At 31.5% G+C, this 22,346-nt stretch overlaps 1 protein-coding gene and 1 long non-coding RNA gene across 6 annotated transcripts in view; one reads left to right on the plus strand and one right to left on the minus strand.

Moving 5' to 3' along the window:
- The window catches only part of LOC129749208 (sodium/potassium/calcium exchanger Nckx30C-like), a 435,468-nt gene extending 426,105 nt beyond the window's left edge, over positions 1-9,363 (plus strand). For all 5 annotated transcript variants that reach the window (XM_055744139.1, XM_055744140.1, XM_055744143.1 and 2 more), the window contains one exon: positions 1,550-9,363. In XM_055744139.1, coding sequence (XP_055600114.1) covers positions 1,550-1,790 — 241 coding nt within the window. In that variant the 3' untranslated portion in view covers positions 1,791-9,363. The remainder of the gene's footprint in view (positions 1-1,549) is intronic.
- A 5,216-nt stretch (positions 9,364-14,579) lies between these two features.
- On the minus strand, positions 14,580-21,186 carry LOC129749122 (uncharacterized). The gene is made up of 3 exons (XR_008737931.1): positions 20,731-21,186; positions 20,502-20,667; positions 14,580-14,783 (listed from the first exon to the last, which is right to left on the minus strand). It is a non-coding gene; the product is annotated as an uncharacterized LOC129749122 (long non-coding RNA).
- Positions 21,187-22,346: the final 1,160 nt, after the last annotated feature.

A 22,346-nucleotide genomic window follows, 5' to 3' on the forward strand; every position in this document is an offset into this window, starting at 1 on the left:
ACATTTTTTAAACGAGCTAAATTCATTCGACATTGAAACATCAGCATTTTCTTTTACTATTATTATTTGGTCACTAGCCTGCAAAGAGTTCTGTTTCACACATTAAGTCATAACAACACTGAAAATGCGATTAAAATCCCGTAGCTTTTCATTGAATGTCTAGGGATGAAAGGATGATGTATTTTTTCTGCAGAGAAAACCGTAGGACCTACTTACTGCGCCATTGTCGTGACTGATCAGACCTTTTTTTTCAGCATGCTAAAACCAACGCGTCCAGAAGCCATTTTTTTCTTTTCAAATTTTTAGTTTCCGCTCTGACGATCTGCGTACATCCGTACTTCATTACATCTTTCTACTAACTGCAGACGTGAAGAAACACGCGCCACGCGGCCACGCACGACTTGGCTTCTCCCACTCTCTCGTCCCGTGAACATTCTTTGAGTTCTCAAAGAGCACTTGCTCTCTTTCTTTAGTGAGGTCTAAACCGTTCACACTGTAAAATAACATTCCCCATTTTGTTTTAATATTAATAATCGTCTATGCTCACACAGTGACATTAACTAATTATATCATCATCAATATTATTAACTACCAATATTTCCTACAATAGTATGGGTCTAAAACGCTCCGTTTTGACGTAAACAATTTTGATCACCTTTTTGCATCGTTTTCCCCTGTGTTCACCGATGCAAAACGCTGTAAAATTCAAAATTCGAAATATTAAAGTATTTTTAATAAGTGATAAATGAGGTATTTTATACTTCGAATCAGACGCTTATTAACCATTTTACTTTAGACATTTATGCAACTAATTTTAAGGATATTCAAATGTCATATTCAGTTTTCTTAAAACTATTCATACACATTACCATAATATAATTTTTTTTCATTGTTTTGTATAAAAGTCGTCTTTTAGATTAAAACAAAACAAATAAAATATTTAAAAATGAAGTTTCTCATTTCAATTTTTAATTTGCTCCAGGATCTTCCTTTGACTCATCCTGTGTTGTCTGATATTTCCAAAAAAATAAACATTTGTTTTAAACATAAGTTGAACTTGATAGTTCCAGCACTACGTTAGTTGAATACTGTATGTTTCATTAAGGAACAAATCCAACTCCATAAATCAAGATTCTATAATCTATGTTCAAAAGAATAACGGTTGAAAGTACCAAACAGAGGAAAAATTTTAAACGAAGATCGGATTTGTTATAAGTACCAAAATATTTAGTTTAAAAAAAAACATTTTTACCATCAAATGATAGCTCTGGATTTCCATTGAATAAATGAAAGCATCTTAGAGTTTGACTTTATACTCTTTACACTTTTTGTGTATCTATCAGTGAAATGATTGAACCACATTGAACCCCAATTATGCGACTTAGAATTTTTGTCCGTGCTTTTCACTCTGACTTTTGGCTGTTATATTGTTTGATTCTTAAACCGACTGGAAAATCGAGCTCAGCCAAAGAACGATTGATGTTAATGTTTTGTTATGCCTTGTCATGAAATGTTTACCAATTCAAAACGATTTTATTTTCATCCGCAGCCTTCCGGTCCCGTGGCTCCTGTACGGTATCATCTATGGCCAACCGGTGGCCGTCAGTTCAGTTGGCATGGTGTGCTCGATCACGATCCTGTTCTTGATGTTGGTGTTTGTCATTATGTCTATCGCCTGCTTCCGCTGGAAGATGAACAAGGGCCTAGGATTTACCATGTTTTTGTTATACTTTGTATTTGTTGCCGTCTCACTCATGTTCGAATACGATATGTTGGTGTGTCCGGTTTAAGCTTAAGAAAAATACGCAGTTTTATGGTTGACAAGTAAGGTTAATATAATGTAAGTATAAGTACGCTTAAAATGCGCTAGAGACAACAACAGCAAAAAAAAACAAGAAACAAACAAAACATTGGTTACTAAACAAAAGTAAGAATCATCTGCATCTAGTGTTTACGTTTGAAACGAACCACGAAAAGAATAAAAACAAATAAAAAAAGTCGAAAAAACTAAACAAACTAATGAGTACCATTTAGCGCGTAAAGTGGGATAATAAAAAAAAAACGCCACTTGAAGCTAGGCACTATTTGGGTCTAGTAAAAATCAGGATGTGAATTGTTAAGATGAGTTGAAGAAAAATGAACAAAATGAACAAAAAAAAACAACAGTAGCATAAACTCGAATGAAGCATAGCTAAGATAATTTCTTTCTAATAAGGAAGTGTTGAAATAAGGTTGAAGCTAGAAGATAGACTAAAAGGGTGAAGAGCTGGTTGAAAGAAAAAAGAAAGAAATATTCACAAAGCAGAAAATGCGAAAAAATTACAAAGACAAGAACCTTCTAAGAAAAATGAAACACTTGTTTTAAATTTTTATCTCCTGTTCTTCATGCAACTATAGTATCGAATCTATAATTATACATTTTAAATTATATTCAACCAAAAACAAACCTATATTCGAACGAAATCTTACCTAACAAGAATACTTCTAGTTAAGAATCAACTAATAAACCAGTAAAACTGTATTTAAGCAAAACATCTCTCTCTTCTAAATCGAAAACACAAACTCTATAAGAACTAGACCTAAATGACAAAACCACAAGAGTAAATTTAAGCAACAATTTTCAAGCAAAACAAACAAAATCTATTACTCGAACTTAAGAAAAACACCTTAGGAAATTTAAAAACATCAAGCCATTCGAGCACTAAAACAGCTTCTCTCTTTTCACACATATTTACACCAGAAACGGACACAATTCATTAGAGTGCCATTAGCATGAGGAGCTAGTCCCTAAGTAATTGAATTTGAAAAAAAAACACTAGAGCACGAAAAACCAAGTTTTAATGCATTGTCATACTAATGGAATATTGTAGTCATAATCACATTTCTCTTTCTATCTATCTCTCCTAAATCACTAGTCAAATTTCACTCTCTTTGTCATTCCTAAGTATAGATTCTAAAAGTGAAGATCTTTCGTTTCGACTATCTTTTTTACAATTGCCCCCAACACTTCATGCTCTGAACCCTTCTCAATCTGATTTTCAAAAAAAAAACGAGAAAATCAAAAAAACCTCTTGCCTAGTACTCTCTACTCTACACTTTTAAGTAGCTACTACTCCGATAGTGGTTATGAGTAATAAAATTCAGTGTTCTAGTCTATTTGTAGCTTCGTCAACTCACCCAGGCATCCATCACCTGAAACATACATACCAGAAAAAAAAGAACCCTCCATGAATTATCATCGTATCCTTATCATTTTCATCGATGAACCGAACAAAAATGACGGAAATGAAAAATAAAAGTTATACCAAATGCACCAAAAAATTTGTTAGGCAATTCAACACGCTTTGTGTCGTATAGACTATTAAAGGAAAGAATGGAAAATTAACACTAAAACAAAACAACACAAATCGAACGTATTTATGCCCTCAAGTCCTTCTGAGAGTTTTGGATCAACTCCTAATATGTTGAAATTCTAACTGCTAAGCAGTATTGGAAACTGACCAATACTAAAAGTTTAGTATTAATTTCAAGCTCGTTTTAAACTATTTTCTATATCAGTTTTCAAATTCTAATATTAGATTACGAAACTATGTTTTTTTTGTTTTCATACCCTCATGAACTACAAGAATTTCGTCAAACGTTTTCGTCACAATTGTTTTTTTTTTGCGTTTTCCCGAAAAGCAAAACATGAAGCTACCTTCCTGACTACCACAAACAAACTGCAGCATCAAACTTCTGTCATTACACCTTACATACGTACATCCACAAAGCATAAGATGAAAAAGAAATTCAATTCTACTGTAAGCGAGAAAAACAACACAAGATGAAATAATAAAATCACTAACTAAATATATATAAAAAGAAGAAAAATCAATGATAATAAAATGAAATGTTAACAAATTTTTGAAGGTTTTTCTTATTTTTATTTTTATTGAAGAATAAAGAGGTAATGAAAAAATAATGAAACAAATAGTGGATAAATATTGAAAACACACAAAAACCCTAAAAATAATTCATAGCTGAAGCAAAAAAAAACAATGCTGAATGAGAGTATTAGCCATCTAGTATAATCACCAAAACCTAGACAAACGAATAAGAAAATACTGCTATCAAAGATCAAGAAACTGCAGAAGAAAAAAGTAATGAAACATACGACAAAAAAAAAATAAAAAAATAAAACATTTGGACAAACAACTTCATGCAAAGTTTTCTACTGTATACATGAAAGGGTCAATTGTTAAATTTTCCCCTGTATTGGACACCAATTGAATCAAATTCCAACTTAGTTTGAGCTTCTTCTATAAGCCTTTTGAACCAACTGTTGGCTTATTTCAGTAAACATAATTATTTGTGTGCTGCTGAAAACACGTCTTAGCATTAATAACTAAATTTAAGCTTCGCATTGGCTGAACGTGTTAAATTGTTACAGCTTTCAACATAGGTGATTTTTGTCTGTTTCTATTCAAGCTTGTATGTGACTTCTATATTATCAAAGCCTAACGAAAGAAAAAAAACACAAAATATACCGTCGATTGGAGTGTTATGCTGAAGTTTTCTTTCACTTTTCAACAGAACAACGGAATATGTTACAGGTTCTTCAGAAAGTTGTTTGAAATTTATACACGTTCAAATAAAAAAATACATGAGAAATTGACCGTTAACTTAATATTGTTTTCCAGAAAAGATCCATTTAATTCAACTTGTGAAATTGATACACAAATCTATAATGCAGACTAGTATAGATATATGAATCAACTCGAAATTGAAATGTAAATTCTCAAACAAAGCTGCGTTTCACTCCTTTTGACGGTATAATGAAAAGCATCAGAAAACATTACTGACAACATTCATTCAAGACAAACATGAAATCGATGGTATTCTAGAAATTCAGACGAAAGAAACAAAGAAATAAACTTCGAAGCACACTGCTCCTATAGCAGAACTGTTACTGTTTGTATATAATAATTGAAACCAATTACCTATGAATAGAGAGACATAAGATCATGAGAATGAAAAACATACAAAATTATACCACAAACAAGTAAAAAACAATGCAAGACTAAATGCGTGCGTGTGCGAGAAAATCCGATTCGAGTTAGAGAAAGCCAATTTCTCCCGTCCATTCCACTGGAAGCGATATTTAAATAACGTGGAAAACCATTTGCAAAAGATTACGCAACTCGATCTGGAGAGCATTGATCATTACAAACAATTATTTGAATCTCCGATAAATTACATTGTCTAGTCAGCATTCAAAAATCGTATCACCAATCTTCACATTTTCGACGATGCTGCAAAATATATCGATTTTAAAATGAGCAAAGGTCGAATCAAAATTGAATTGTATGGCAGCACTGAAATTTCTTTACTGAAAATTTGAAATACCTGTCGACTCTATTGAGCAAAATGTGTCCTCAATCGACGAAGTATGTTTTTCTAAAATCAAATGGCAGACATTGCTCTTACAACAGTAATTGAAACTTTCAAATCGATTTCTCGTATTCTCAAATCTAGATCACACTAAAGTGAGGAAAAATATCATTTAGGAATATTTCTTGAGTTTCCTATGTATTGGGTTTAAGCTATCAATCAATGAAAGAATAAAAAAAAATGGATAATTCTCAGAACTTAAATCTAAAATAATACATTAATTTGCAACTCTTGGTGAAAACTGAAAAAAACAACATGAAACAGAAATCAGAAAATGAGATCCCCATGTCAAATCGAATATCAAACTTTAGGATCATTGTCGGAGTTTACAAAACACTGAATCAGTACTCTGCAACGGAATACAGAACCATGATTTAGAATGAGGTTGCCAGATATTCCGGTTTAACCGAGTTTGCCAGGATATTTAATACAAAATTTTAGAAACATGACTGCAGTCCGGGCCGGTCCTTTTGCTCGGTTTTAATTGAAAAATGCTCGGATTTGGCCCAGATTTATTCACTTTATTTGACAAATCAAACAAAAAAAAACAAATTGTGTTGAAATTTTTTTTTAATTATGGCACCAAGACGAAATTTTTGAGCAAGTTTTATAAAAATAATGATGAACGGTTTTTTGGAAGCCTTGAATACGATTTAAAATCTGTCAATGAGTTTTGATGAAAAAAATTCTTTTTCAATTTTTTTTTCTTGGTTTTTGTGGGTTTTGATATAATTTGCTCAGACTTTGCCAGGTTTTTAGTCAAACTTGCCCGGATACGTGCTGAGAAAATTCTGGCAACCTTAATTTAGAATCATAGTTCAAGATCAGTATCAAAATTCCAAGTAGGAATTGATAATCGAAATACGAAATCGAAATTTCAAAATAAAAATTCTGAACCAACATTCAGCCTCGTAAAATTTTGTCAAAATAATCAATATATATTTTACAATTCAACATAATGGAACATATGCAAGAAATTGAATTTCTGAATATATTTAAACGAATTTATTCAAGAATTCTTAAAAAATCTATCAGTTTAGTTTGATGTTTTTTCTTGAGTTGTAAAACAAAAACTGTTCATCATAGACTTGATAAAATTATTGGAGTTATGTTTCATAATAAAACAGTGTTCATCGAATATTCGCCACCTGAATTTTGAAGTGTATCAAAGAAAAAAATAATAAGGCAAACCATCTGCTTGGATAGAAAACAAATGTTTGTGAAACAATTAATATAATAATAGTCACTAAATGCTGAATTCACACAAGTACCGAGTGCAAGCTTGAAAAAGTTAGGAGTAGTAGAGTGAAGCAACAAAAGCAGAAACCTCGTCGCCATTTTAATATGTGATATTTTGTTTGTGTCTAAACGCATAGTTTGTAAATCAAAAATACGAGCTCACTTGTCATTTGGTGGTATTTCATTGATCTCCATTGTAGAAGAAAGCTAAAACAAAACGAAAACAATAGAAACGGAACGAATATACAGATACATACATCACAGTCGAGTACGTTTAAAACCAATAGTGAATTCTATGAAGCAAACGAATAATCGCCGCCACTCGTAGAACAAATAACATTCTTAGCAAAGTCATTGCCGTTGAATCATATTACCACCACATCGACATGTCAATGTGAATTGAGCGCTGTCATTAAAGCACACACACACACCTTTAAAATAAATTTGAGGTCACCGTTTTTTGTCGTTGTCAAAAGCATAAAAAAAATCTAAAATTCACTACAGATAGGGCAAGAACATGAACACATGATCGATTTTTCGCATCAATTGTTTGTCTGGTAGGTTTAAGACTAAGCCGAGTAAACAAAGCAAAAGGCTATTTTTGGTTTATGCGAAAGATAAACAGAACAACAAAACGGCAAAACAGTCACAATTTTAACCATAAAGCATGTATTAAACGTTAATTGTTATACACGTTTTTTTATTTATATATTAAAACAACAAAATGAAAACAAAAAACTGACAAAGAGTGGTATGTTGAAAAAATAAACAATTATATAGAACGGAAAATAATTTTTATGGGGAAATATAAGCAAACCAAATATATTGTTATTTATAGTGGATAAATATTAAATTTAATAACTGAAACAGAAAAACAAACGCTTTTAGACTTCCAGTTTATGATGAATAATTCAAATAAACAAATAAACAAAATCAGTATAAGTCATTCATACCAAATGGATCGAGAAAACATCATTGCAAACCTATTCAAAGTAAGAAAACAGACACACATGTAGATAAAAATAATACAAATTTGTTTATAAATTTACCGAAACCACTATTACCCAAAAAAAAAGAATAGCTAAGTTGCATTGTGGAAACACACATACACGCATGTAAAGTTTTAAAGTAATTCAGCAAAATTTAATGCATGAATAATAAAAACAAAAAAAAACGTAGTGGTAAATTTATAGCGATGCATAAGCACATGATCGAAACAACTGGGAAAAAGCATAACAGAAAAATGACAAACTTTATTTCAACCAACATGATCGAAGAAAAAATACCTTGAATTTGAAATCCAATTCGCAAACAGATTGAAAAGAGCTAAAATAGAAATCAAGAAATAACGAATAGCATTAACAATAACACGGTATGAAGATAAGCAAGGCAGATAGATACAACCGAACATTTCAAAATCATGCATAACGGGTTTACCACACGCAAAAAAACTGTTAAATGTAGTGAAGTTTCTCCTCTAACGAAAAAGAAAATGTACACAAAAAGAAAACCAAAAACAAAAAGGTTAAACCAAATCCGTCAAGTGAGCGATTGCAACAAAAACGGCAATCATGCTGAAAAATCTACAGAAAATACAACCAAACACAAACACCGATGCAGTTAACAAAAAAAACTTCATTTGCTTTATCCTTGAATCGGATTAAATTTATGTAGCAAGGGAATCAAAATTGATCTTTGAAATTGGCTAATGATGAAACAATTTTCCACCTACAAACGCTCACTTACATTTAAAAAAACAAAGCAATAAGTAATGTAATTGAAAACAAAGGAAAATAGTTATTAAATCAACTTTACATAAATTGTAGAAGTTTAAAGGAAAGTTTAAAAAAAATGAGAAAGAACGACATCAGCTTAACCTACAGTGACAAATACACTCACACTGGCATTCACACTTTGCATAAACACATTGATAAACATAAACGAAAAAGGTAAGCAGCAGCTACACATTTAACAAATAGAACCCCGAACTATCTTAGCAAAATTTAACAGATTCTTTTTCTGTTGCTGTAACCCTAGCTAAATCATTAGCAAAAATTTGAAGAAAAAAAAAACAAAACAATAGCAGTTAGTTATCAATGGAAATGTTTTTGTTTTTTTGTGATCGGTTTGATCGTGGCAGAAACGAACCAAGTCATTTCGTGTTGTGTGAGTTTGTTTGTATGATTTCGTTACAGCCAGACGCCCTCGGTGGCTTTGACAAAAACAGAAAACAAATGAATTAATAAATCTGATAAGAATGCTGGCTAACTTTAGGCATCAACCAAATAAAACACACACACACATATAAACCTATTAGTGCATAAAATTCGAACATGTATGTATAAATTTTTAAGATAGGCATTATCAAGAAACAGAAAACGACAAACACTAGGAAACGAAGGAGGCGCTGAAAAAACGACAAGAAAATTAAGCAAAAACAGAGTTATATACTTAAACAAAACACAAAAAAGATATTGATTGTTGACAAATGAGATTGTCTTGCGTAGTATGTTGCGTTTGCTCTCTCATTTTTAATAAAAAAAAAAAGTGAAAGAAAGTAAAAATAATAAGAGGAGTAAGGAGAAACTTTTTTGTTACTATTATACATATATAGATTTGATTTTATATATACCTATATATCATTCTCATTACAAAGCATATATAGAATATGAATAAACTGATTCTAAACAAGGAGATCAATGCGTTTTTATTGACAAAGAAAGCCTTAGAATGCGTTTTGACAGCTATCTGTTGTGAACCCTTATCAAATTATGAAGAACCTTAACAATTCTTCTGTGGAGAACAGACGAATGCTCGGGCCTTTCTTTTCACATGCTGCAAACAAATGAAACAAGTTTATTTTATTTAATTGGAAATATGAATTTAAATGAAAAAAAAAACAACTGAAAACAATCATTTAAACCATGGAAACTCACGGTCCTGGAATTATGATAAAGTAGCTGACCCGGCAAACTTTGTTGAGCCTGTAATTTTTGAGTATTTTTTTTTTCATTTTAGCACTGTTCCTTATGCCGTTTTCGTTTTCTCCACAAGCGCGGGGCAAAACTTTTTCTGAATAAACAAACAGAATCGTTACCCGGGACGATGCAAATATATGGTTGCTATACTCACACCTATGTTTACCCCCAACACTGACAACTTTTACGGGGTGCAACCGCCTGCTTGAGGTTCAAATCTCGGGCAAAACTAGTGGACTTCTGAATTCATAAACGAACATAATAACAGCAGCTAGGGCAAAACTCGTGGGTAACTAGGTTGCCACTGCCAATAAACGAAAACACTATTAGTAAGCCTTCCTTTTAAGTGTATAAAAGCTAGTGGATACCTTTGTATCAGAAAAAAAATCCAGAGTTATGGTTCGTTATTCAAAATCGGCAATTTGGGGTTAAACCCCCCCCCCCCCCCTCCCTCATGAAGATTTTTCCGAAGTAAAATTTTCTGTTCAAGAGATAAATTTACAGAAGAAATGTGAAATTACTTGATACCAGAAGGTGTTTGAAAATAAGTATTAATAAACTTGTCAGAAAATTGGCTCGCCTTTGACGGTATTTCGTCCTATATCACTCTAGAACTTACACATTTTATTTAACAACACTGCATGACATTCAAGAACTGAAACTTATTTTTATTTGTCAATTTCGATCGGCAATCTTATAAGCCTTTTGTAACGAAACTTAAATCTCGACAAACGAAAACCCTACCTCTAAGAGGAATGACCAAGTTGGTTAAAATCCTCTATAAATAAAAAAATATAGAATAGAATAGAATAGATTATCTTAACAATTTCATCCATTACATTATTACTTATCGCTTATGAAAAAATAAAAATAGTTTATTTCATCACAAATTGAATACCTATTATGAAATATTCAGAAATTCATTTTTTACCTAAATTTTATATATTTTGTTTTTCTTGTTCTTCTAAAAGCTCAACTCCACATTCAAAAGTGTTTTGAAAAATTCCACAAAATTCACATTTTTCCAAGGTACAAAGAAATTGGGTCCGAATTTTTTTTTTATTAATTTTGATGCCTTTAAACTCTTGAAAATAGCTTAAAATTATTTCAAAAAAATTCTGCGCTTTTCGGATAAAACTTTGATAAATATCAATAACAAAAATTTAAATATGCTATATTTCAACTATCATCAAGACCGCAATTAAATTATACTTCTGCAAAAAAACTAGAGATGCTATCTTTTTGTTTAATTTTTTCCAATTCTGTAAAATAATAGAATTTTTAAGAATTTTTCAGAAAGTTTTAACTTGATTGAATTTAAGATATTTATATAGGCAAATATTTAATCGTTTTGCAGATTTCAAACATTTTTTTAAAGAAACAAAAACTTTTTTTTTAATGTCTTCAGTAATGTCAAAATACTTACTTTATCAAACTTTACAAAAATGAAGAATTTCACTTTTATGATCATTCATCGTCATCATCATCATCAAAATATAATTTCTTAATTAAGAAAATGTGTAATAAATAAACTCAGAATCAGATTTTACTTTTGCGTAGATTTGTAAGTTCATCAGTTAAATAAGCTTATCATTTATTTTTATTATTTTAAATAATCTTTTTAGTGTCGATCATCATCTATGAAAAGCTCGAAAAACGATAATAAATAGTAACTTTAAAAGTTGATTTCAATATAAGCAAATACTTATTTAACTAATTCTTTGTGCTCTCAATATTTACAACACCTCTTGGAATTCCTTTTTTTTTTAATTTTCATCAGTTTCGTATTTGATCATTCAAGAAATCACCTATTTCTGAACCTGAAAATTGTCAGAGATGATGAATTAAATATATTGTATTTCAAATTTAAAATGTTATTATTGTTTACTTTCAATCAAACATGAAATTTTTAAGTAATTTATTTCGATATATGTATGTGAATTTTAATATAAAATTGGATTTCATATCTGACTTTGATCACTGGCTGATATTTTAATTTTTATCAAATAAAAATTAATGGTTATCTATGTGTTTTCTAGAATTTCTCTTAAGTTTAAATAGATTTGGAAATTCTCATTTCATATGTTGATTAAATATTATTCTAATCATGGTTTGTTTCTGACCTGATCTGAAATTCATTTTTGAATTGGAATTAAATTTGTTTTTTTTTTTTAATTTAATTTATGATTTTTAAATCCGATGCTTTGAATTTTGGTTTAATTGTAAATTTTGATTAGCATTTATTTTCTGGTTTTTCGAAAGTATTGATTTAAAACTTCTTGTTCAGAATAAGGATTATCATTTTGAATAAGTTTTCAATAGCTTACCGAAAAAAACAATGATTTGAAGCTTTGATGCTTATTTATTTTAAATAGTAGGTATTAATAAAATTTATTATTTTTTCGATTTTGTGAGATGTTTATAAGTAAGAAAACGGTTTAAGAAATCAATGTTCTAATTTATTATGCATTTTTAGTATTGTTATTATTTCTAGCAAAATTTGAATCCCCCCCCCCCCCCCCCCCCCCGGATGGGCCTGACTAAGAATTAAAGAATTAAGAAAAAAAAAGAATTTAAACTTTCTTGTTTTTAGATTATTTTTCTTTTATCAGGCAAACCCTGAATGAAAGCAAATCTATTTTGAGTATTTGGAATAGAAATTCAAAACATTCACAAATTACTTAAATTTATAGTTTATGGTCGTAAGATAAGAAACTGTAATCCAGACAGTTAAATATAATTCTGAATTTTATTGTGAATTTGAATCAATATTCTAAATATTCTGAATCTGGATTTTCAGTTGTATTTAAACGTTAATTTAAAAGCTGGATTTTCATTGTTCTTGATTTTATTTTTGTTGATCGAATTTAAGTGTTTATATTCTTTAATATACTTGTGTTTGACAGATTGTTTTTTAGGATCTTATATCTGGTACGAAACATTTTTTTGTATTTTTGTGTATTTATTCAGATCTTTCTCTATACTTAAATGTTCGAAATTTTAGTATAGAGAAAACATAAAATTTACATAAAAATTAAGATGAAATTTTAGTATAGAGAAAACATAAATTAGCTTAGCTTAGCTTAGCTTGATTGACTACTCACATCCACCTTAAATCATTGAACTTGAAACAAAACATGAAAATAATTCTAAATCTATAGTTCCTTAGAGGCTTCGTCAACCTTTAAAGTGCTTTAAATTTATTTTTTACCTAAATTAAAATAAACGCATTTCAAATTCCATGATCGCAAGCGTAACTCAGTAGAACGGATTCCACATCGCCAATGGTTGCTACTCCGTGATTGACCGAGGCCTTCAATTTTATCCAGAGGTCAAATGAATGGTATCTGGGATTAACAGCACATTCACAATAGACAAAACTGATGCTCTCTCTATACACATCAATAACGGCGCCGGCCACGTCCTAGTAGTCAATGGATAGAAAGAAAATAGAAAGAATAATCATTCACGTTTTAGGACCGAGGTCACCTCTGCATCCTAGCAAAAAAAATTTGTGTGGATTAGGTAAAAGGATATAATCGGGACAAACTTTTGACTAGTGTTATGCACTTAAAAAATTTACTGAAATTGAAAATTAAACTTAATTCATAATGCAGAATTTTGAATGTTTTCCGGATAATCTTTTCTTCAACTCAAGCTTGATTCTTCAATTAAACAGTCTAAATCGTTTCAAATATTTAAACGAATTCTTAAAAAAATCAAAATCCAGTAACCGCTATGAAAAGGTGAAAAATTAATAAACTTTTCATATTTTCCTCCCACCACCTAGTGAAATAGCTAGTCTATTCTCAAATATCATTCAAAACCTCTTTTCACTAATCGTCAGAAGTAAAAATTATAAGCCAACATTTAAGACCAGCATATTAGAAAGAAAGCCATGTGCCCGAAACGTAACGCGAGAAGAAACGAACTGTCAATCAACAGATAAATATCAAAGTAGGGTAAGTGTACCTAAGACAACGGCTTAAGGAAGCTTTTTTCATTAATTCAATAGAATTGCCTTGCATGTTGATTTGAAACTGATATTTATTCATCAAACTATATTTCGAATACTGTTTTATGAAACTATGTAGGAAATAGATCAATCCATTACGTACTTTTGAGTCAATTCATAATTTATTTTTCTCATTCAAGTTCCTCCATTGTCGTACCAGGTTCCTAATTCCGTCGTACAAGGAGACCGAAATTGTCTCAATTTATTCCACCCTCTTCAGAAATACGTTTAAAATTTTGCGGTTGCGGTTCATGCAATTGGCATCAGTTTACATCGAACGGATCAACCGCGCAGGATAACAGCAGAAGTTCTCTCGAGTAACCAGTCGCAATAAGCTATGAAACTAGGATAGCTTTATTCTAAAAAGGTCTACCATTGCTTGGCTAATGCATCTGCAGGCAGCAAAATATTATACCTTCTATTCAATTCTACCGAAATTGTCTCAAATTATTCCTCTCTCATGAGGGATAGATTTGAAATTTTGCGGTTGCGTTTCATACAAATGCGATTATTTACTTTGCACGGATCAACCGCACAGGATAACTGCAAAGTTCGAATGAGATCTGAGTCGCAATAAAATGGACTTGCCAAGAAATCCCAAGGTAGCGTTTTTGTAGCTACACACAAAATTTTCGAGGCCGGAATTTAGCAAAATTTTGCTCAAATTTGACCAGCTAGAAACTTAGCAATGAATTTAGCAAAAAAAAATTACTAAATTTTTAGCAGAATACCAAAAAGTGTCCTGACTAAATGTTTGCTAATTTTATAGCAAAAAAAATTTGTTTGCTAAAATTAAAGCAAAATTAAATTTTCGAACAATTACTAGAATTTGAGTAAAATTTCGATGTACCCGTCGGTTTTTGTTGTGAATAAAAAGAAAAGTACTGCAATTTCATATTAATTTTATTTTCAGCAGATTTACTTTCACACTATATAATCTCACCATTCCTTAGTGCGTCCGAATATGGCCATTGAGCAAAACATTGCTGCTTCCACCGATTTTCTATGAGACTCTTTGTAAATGTCCGGACGGCCCTTAAAGCCGAACCATTGAGCTGCTTGCCTACACATTTGTTGGAATTCCCCGCTATATATAGCGTGTTATCGTACGGTGATGAAAGCTGAGAATTAAAAGTCAAAAATTGTTTCAATTAATACTTTTGTAAACTATTTGAACCAGATAAAACATATATTCATAATCAAAATTTAATGTGCATATGATCTGGATTTCTGATTCTGATGACTAGGATTGTGATAATTTGAAGTTCAGATATGATTCATTATTTTCATTTTCAATTTACGATGTCTGGTTTCAGATTAAAGTCATAAGGCTCAGAATCAAATTTAAGTTAGTTTGAAAATAAAAAAAAACTTGAGGTTTTTGAACTGAGCTTCAAAAAAAAAAACTAAGATATCCAAACAAGAAAGAAGTATATACATATAGGCAGGAAAATAAAATTTGAAATATTTCTTTACATTAATTACATAAATTCACTCACTCAAACGTTTACAACACGGGAAAAAATTGAGTTTTTTTTGTACATTTTGTATTTTAATATGACAATGAATTGAACCCTTCTAGAAACAGTCATTTATTCTTGACTTGAAATGATGGATATGGGTTGTAAAACTTTGCAGGAAAATAACCATTCATTTTTCATTCCAATAATTTAAAAATAATAATAATAGGATAAAAATTGGTCAAGCAGAGCAATTCTGACACAACCAGAAAGGCTGATCCTAATTTTTCAGGATTTGCCTATATTTTGGATGCCTATCTGGATAACGTGATAAGCCTCGGTCTTTCTTCGATTTTTGGGAATAATCCCGATTTCTAAGAAAAATTGCGTGTTTTTTTAAGCTAAATTTTGAAAAAAAATCGTTCACAACTTAATAGACATTCAGTGCATGTCTATCTAATCGTTATTCCCCCTATAAACTAAATAGCTCTAAACTCTGTTTTTTTTCTAAAATATCTGTTACTGTATCTCAAACAGTAGTTCAAATTAACATAGACTTCAAAGACTTCATTCAAACCGCAATATTTGCAAAAAAAAATTACAAAGGGGTTCTTGATAAATTAAGCTAGACGTTACACCAATAACATACTGTTTTCTTGCATCAATCAATTTAATTCGCATTTAAAAATAACCACTTACGAATGTTCATTTGAGAAACTTAGATAAACAAGATATAGAAATTCAATCTGTAGAGGAAGATTGGCTTAACTAGCAATTTAGAGAAAAACATGTTGAAAGATACTTGTGATACTTCCACTTCCAATAATTAGTTGTACTCACCAACTAAACACCAACTAAAGATATCCCCTGCTGCGGTACACTCCAGCACTTGTTATTGTCCCTTGTTGTCCCTCTCATACCATGGTCTATCTATCATGTCACTGTTGTGGAGTACTGAATATATATTATTTAAACCACAGTTTATCAATACAGCGGAGCCCGATACCACATCTCCTCTTTTCTATTAGATTTCAAATCTCTTATTTATATATGTAGGTGCAATGATGAATTAGGACAGACCTATTATACGAATATAACCATGCATATCGAAACCAATTAACCTTCCGTTCTCTGTGGTTTGAGGTAGCACAGGAATTATTAGTCTTGAATCTAATTGCATTATGTCATCTCTTTTTTTTCCTAGCATCAACCTTACAGAAATCAATTTAACATAGTATAGTGGTTAAGTCTACATTCTGTAAAACTTAATTTCTCGTATTTATTGTAACTGTGAACTGAACTTCCACTAGGTTATAACTTCTTATCATTTCATTTTTTTTTTTATTTATGTCGGAACAAATATCAAATTTTCCTTTTGTCTTTTTTTCTTCTATGTAATTCCTTCGTTGTCTTTCCTTCATTCGTTTATGTAACAATTATGTATCTAACGGATTGTTTTCTCTCTATCAGTAATCCAATGAAGGTATATTCACCGTTTAGGAACAATACCACGCCTCTCCGACTTATTCATATTTCAGAGAAGCACCACTCTAATAATCAACAATCATGTTAAAAATATACCGTATACTTAGATTCTGATATTATTAGATACTGACTGAACTAAGAAGTCTACGTATTACAACCTCCTAGTGAAAAAACCTGACTATAACAAACAATATCAATTTTATGCTATATTAATATTTAGATAATTAGAAATACTTTACCACTCTTGGGGTATTCGTATTTTACTTTCTATTCTATTTTTATTGATTTTAAGAAAGTGTTCACTTCCTCAATCATTCGTCCTCTGCCTAATAATATTAGTACATATACATAGATTATCAGATAAAACCTCTAGTTTTTGGATGCAACTTGGTTATAATTAAAATTTAAACTTCTGATGATTTTGATATTGATGGCAGAAGTATTTAAATCTTAATGTATCTTAATTTCTCGTACATTATTTAAAAAGCAAACAATCATTGGTAAATTCGATCTTAAATATTATTTTTTTTTATTTTTATCTTATTGCTTGATTATAACTTCAATGCATGTCAATGAATAGGTCAACCGATATATCTCCTGACCTTTTTTTTTGTATATTGTAATTTTTTTTTTCATGCTTACACGAAAATAACTCATAACACTCATGTTTATTCAAAACCATGGATAGTCAGCACCTCTCAAACTCGACAGCTCATTGCGAAAATTTCTCTGTTTCTATTTCTGTTTCAAGAGCGCTCTACTTTGTTTACGAACTACTATACACTCGTAATCGAGTGAAACTGAAACCAAGTGCCGAGCGATGTCGGCGCTCGAACAACAGCACTGCTGTGAGAGATGAAGAAAGCCTAAACACCTCACTGAAGTGAAAATATATCACCCTTTTTCTATCGCTAGACAACCTTGCCTAGGGACACGAGCACCGTTTTCACTGCTCGTTAATTTGGTGTATGGACGACCGGCGTCTCAACAAAGATGCAAACAAAATATTGCATTTAGATGAACATTGTAATGTATATAAATATTCAAGCCGTTCGGAGAGAAATTGCTAACCATGTTAGAAACGATAGTAAATAAAATAAGGATGGTTCACCTGTCATATAACTAGTCGATGTACATCGCAGTGCATTTATAATTACAGTAGACATAAAAGATTTAGTTCATTATTCAATTTGAAATCTGATTGCTTAACAACTCTTAGGATGCAATTCATGAGGCTTCCGCTAGGATGTTCATAAAAGACTAGAACCAAATCCTTGTACCACGATTTAGTACCTCAATAGCGTTTTATCCGTATCGAAATGTATAAAAGTCTTCTGTACCCACTACAACTAACTCCAGCATCCTTGTGCATCCTTGCACGTAAATTAGAACTTCAGTCTCTATCCTTTTTTTATGATTATAGTTTCAACTTCTATAAAATCTAGCTGAAAATGCGCAGTTTTCCATACAGACGTTTATACCTTCTAAACATTTTTTTTTTCAGTAGTATTAGATGAGTATATTCTTGTTTAAATATTAAAGTCATTTTAAGATACTTTGCTCTGTGTCTAAACGCTCGTGAACCAAAATGTTGGCCTACTTAATGTCCTTCCTAACGAATCCAAACCAATACAGCATCTCAGAGGAATTTTGCATTTTTCCATATATTTCTACAGAGGTCCAATAATCAATTAAATTAAGTGGTACACTATCATGATACGTTACTAAAATCCTACAACCATCATGATTTTATTTTACCAACTTATATAATGAACCATTCAAAGCATTTGTGAGTTGATAATACTATTCTCAACCAATAAGCCGAAGTTTTATTTCTAGTATCGTTGTGCACCAATGAGTAAAAGTATTTTCTCAGCATTTTCAAGATGTTTTCCCTTCAAACATTCATAATTCGTTTTTTCAAGAATGTAAACCTTAAATAGTCCGTGTTTATACAAACACATATAGGATTTTTTTTCTTAATTCTCAGCATTGTATAATATTTTATTTCAATAGTTCTCAATTCGTTTTTATTTATTTATTTATTAATTTATTAATTTTTTTTTTTTTTTTTTTTTTTTTTTTTTTTTTTTTTTTTTTTTTTTTTTTTTTTTTTTTTTTTTTTTTTTTTTTTTTTTTGCCAACCTTAAAAGGTCCGTGCTTATACAAACACATAAAGCGGTTCCTTGAACCCGTGCCAGCGTCAGCTGCACCTCCAATTCGACCTGATAGGCCCGTGTTTGAATAAACACATTTATCGAACTATATTAGTTCCGTGCCTGACAAAGCAGCACATATATCCCGACCGATTTGGTCCGTGTTTCAATGAACACATTAAGCGAACTCTTCAAGTTCCGTGCCTGACAAAACAGCACATATATCCCGACCAATTTGGTCCGTGTTTCAATGAACACATTAAGCGGACTATTTATGTCCCGTGCCTGACAATACAGCACATATATCCCGACCATTATGGCCCGTGTTGTTTCTGCATTCATTTAACAGTCATATAGACCCGTGCCAAGCACATTTAAATCAACCTTCAATAAGGTCCATGTTCTATAACATTTACCAACACCTTTTAGAAATGTTAACGCTATCCGTAGCTTCCAGTCATGTAGACCCGTGCCAAGCACATTCAAACCAACCTTTAACTAGGTCCGTGTTCATCAACACTTTCAATGATCAGTAACATTCATGTTTAAGTTCTTCGTTCGCAGATATCACAACATTCAAATCTGCCTCTATGAAACACCTTTCCTCCATTCATTAATCATCATTATAAATAACAGTCGTAAATCAGCAGGCAGTAAACGAAAAGGCGATGTCAGATACCACGATGGTGACTTCGAAATATTTGTATTAATTTACATTTACATATCTGTTTTCTTCTTCGATAACTAGGTTCATTATATTCTAATTCACATTTTCTCGATAACCATCAGACGCATTAATATGTTTTATTAAACTTCAACAGAAATCTCTAAATAAATATTTGCAACTTTGATTAAAATAAGCTATTCATGAATTTTCAATCCACTCCATCTACCAAATCCAACATCTTTTTTTTTTCGGAATCAAATGGGAGCCTTCCACGATCTCAGCAGCTTTACTTTTTTTTTTTTTTTTAAGCTACGGGTAAATATTCAAACCATAAATAATTTATATTTCCGATTAATTAAAACTATTCCAAAACTGAATCTAGTTTTTTTATAATCGGAAACAACATTAGCTTTAAGGCTCCCGTTATTTTAATGAATAAATTAAATTTAATTAACTAACTACCTAATCAGAAAATTGTTGCTACTTACATTCAAATAGGCACATTGCACCAGCCTCCCCGATTCCACAGTTACAGTAATGAGGCAACTGTATTTTCAGTTCAATTGCATCTTCGGAATTCCCATACGGAAAGATTGCTTCGAGATCAAGTCTCTTTACCTTTAGTTGGATCCCATCCTCGTCGCCAGTTTGTGATACTTCCACTTCCAATAATTAGTTGTACTCACCAACTAAACACCAACTAAAGATATCCCCTGCTGCGGTACACTCCAGCACTTGTTATTGTCCCTTGTTGTCCCTCTCATACCATGGTCTATCTATCATGTCACTGTTGTGGAGTACTGAATATATATTATTTAAACCACAGTTTATCAATACAGCGGAGCCCGATACCACAATACTTTTTATCTATTTAGAAAATATGTTCTAATTCAATTTCACTTTTAATTTATTACATGAATTTTAAAACAAAGTCCGATACTTGAAATTTGTGTAATCAAATACTAACACGAATATATGATATTATTGCAAAAACGGTAATTCAACTTATTCAACATGTTAAGTTATAGTATACAATATTAGTGATTAATAAAACTGTAAATTTGAACTCACTCTGTTTAACGTTTTTCCTAGTGGAAAAAGTGGTGCCCACTATGCTGAGACGATGGTAGAATCGCATGATAGCAAGTTCATATAACCCCAATTATCGATGCTGTTGTGTGGAGGTCTGTCGAGAACTATTCTTGTTGATTCCATTACAATAAAAAAGCGAATAAACCTAAAAAATACAAAAAAAGTGTTATGCATGTACTGATAATTAGACTATTTAACTTTTGCATACTTAGCCTGAGAATTTTTTTTCAAATTGAACTTGATATATCTTTCGACATCTTCTACCGATCGCTTTTGGAAACTTTTTCACAATATCCAAAAAGCTTGAAGTTATATCAGCATCATTGGCAGGGGTGGTCATCTTTAAATCTGAATGAAACCGTTCCCGGAGTTGATTGATTGATGTTGTGTTCCGACAACTACCTGGTTAGAACGGTTCTGCCGTAATTGCCGTTCCGTCAGACTATCTGCGACTGTTTTTCGGTCCGACATCTCTGTTGTCGTAACCATGAATGAAGAAGGACCGACCAGCAGCAGCATAAGATCGAACAGCAGACCGGCAGCAGCCGCTGTGATGGCAGATACCATTACCAGTTTCATGCGGCATGTGCCGAAGATGGCCTTGGACAACTTACAGTCCGGCAAATGTGTGAAACCGCTGTCATATCCAGATCATGGCAACTGTAACCTAAAAACATTAGGAAAAAATCTTCGATTTGAAAATTTTACTAAGACAATATTATTTCTAACTCAAAAAGAAAGAAAGGCTAAATATACTCTGAGCGGTTCAAATTAAGGTATTTTAGAAGTACTCACCTACCTTCCCCATTTCGAACACAATCTCAAATATACAGAAACAAATTCGAAAGAAAACTTTTTGCTGCAGCGTTCAAAATATTTTCAACTCGCGGGGAAAAATACAAAACATGTTTTGACAAAACAACCATGGTTTGAGTCCATGCTTACAGTAAATGCTATAATAAGTAGCAAATGGGTTTTTTTTACTCAACTTAAGCAAATCGCAAGACGAAATGAGAAAGTGCTCACTCAATAGTAAAAAAATATTTTTGCTAACGGAAAGTAACTGCGATTTTTTGCTAAGTGGAGCCCCGAAAGTTTTGTGTGTAGGTACCATTGCTTGGCTAAGGCAATTGCAGGCAGCACAATATTAGACCTCACAAATTGAATCCACCCTGCAAATGTATTTTGTACCAACACACTCTCCAACGGACTGGGCTGCCATGAACCAGGAATTATCTGTACAATAAGATTTTATAACATTCAAACAGACATTTTTCACGAATTTCATAGCTCAAATTTACAAAGTAATTGCATATATTTAAAGAACATCAACATTTTTAATAGTACTATATGTTTTTCTACGCAATGAGACTGAATAGTAAGACATTTGAGGAGAGGCAGAATCACACTTGCGTTTTGTCAACATGTGTATTCTTATGCATGTGGGAACCCTGGCAAAGGATATCGACACAAAGCAATTCCACGTTGATGCGGGTAATGTACATTAGACTGGTTCAGCTCATCTATTCAAGTTTTTTTGCGAGCGATAAAAGTTTTTAGCAAAAATGTTTTTTTTTTCGGAAATTGACGCTTCGGTATTCTAACATTTTGTTGTTTGGGTTCAAATTTTTGGAAAATGACGTAGTATTGAAATTAAACTTTTCGACTTTTTTCATTCAAATAGTAATATGTCAAAAACGACAAAACATCTTTTGTTGAAAATTCACTGAGAATTTATAAAAATGCAGCAAACATGAGTCAAGTATTAAAACTTATATAGTAGAAATTAGAATATAAGCGGGTTTGATTTTGTTGAATTTTGAA

This window comes from Uranotaenia lowii, chromosome 2, assembly GCF_029784155.1.
Source record: "Uranotaenia lowii strain MFRU-FL chromosome 2, ASM2978415v1, whole genome shotgun sequence".
In the NCBI taxonomy this organism is placed as follows: Eukaryota; Metazoa; Arthropoda; class Insecta; order Diptera; family Culicidae; genus Uranotaenia; species Uranotaenia lowii.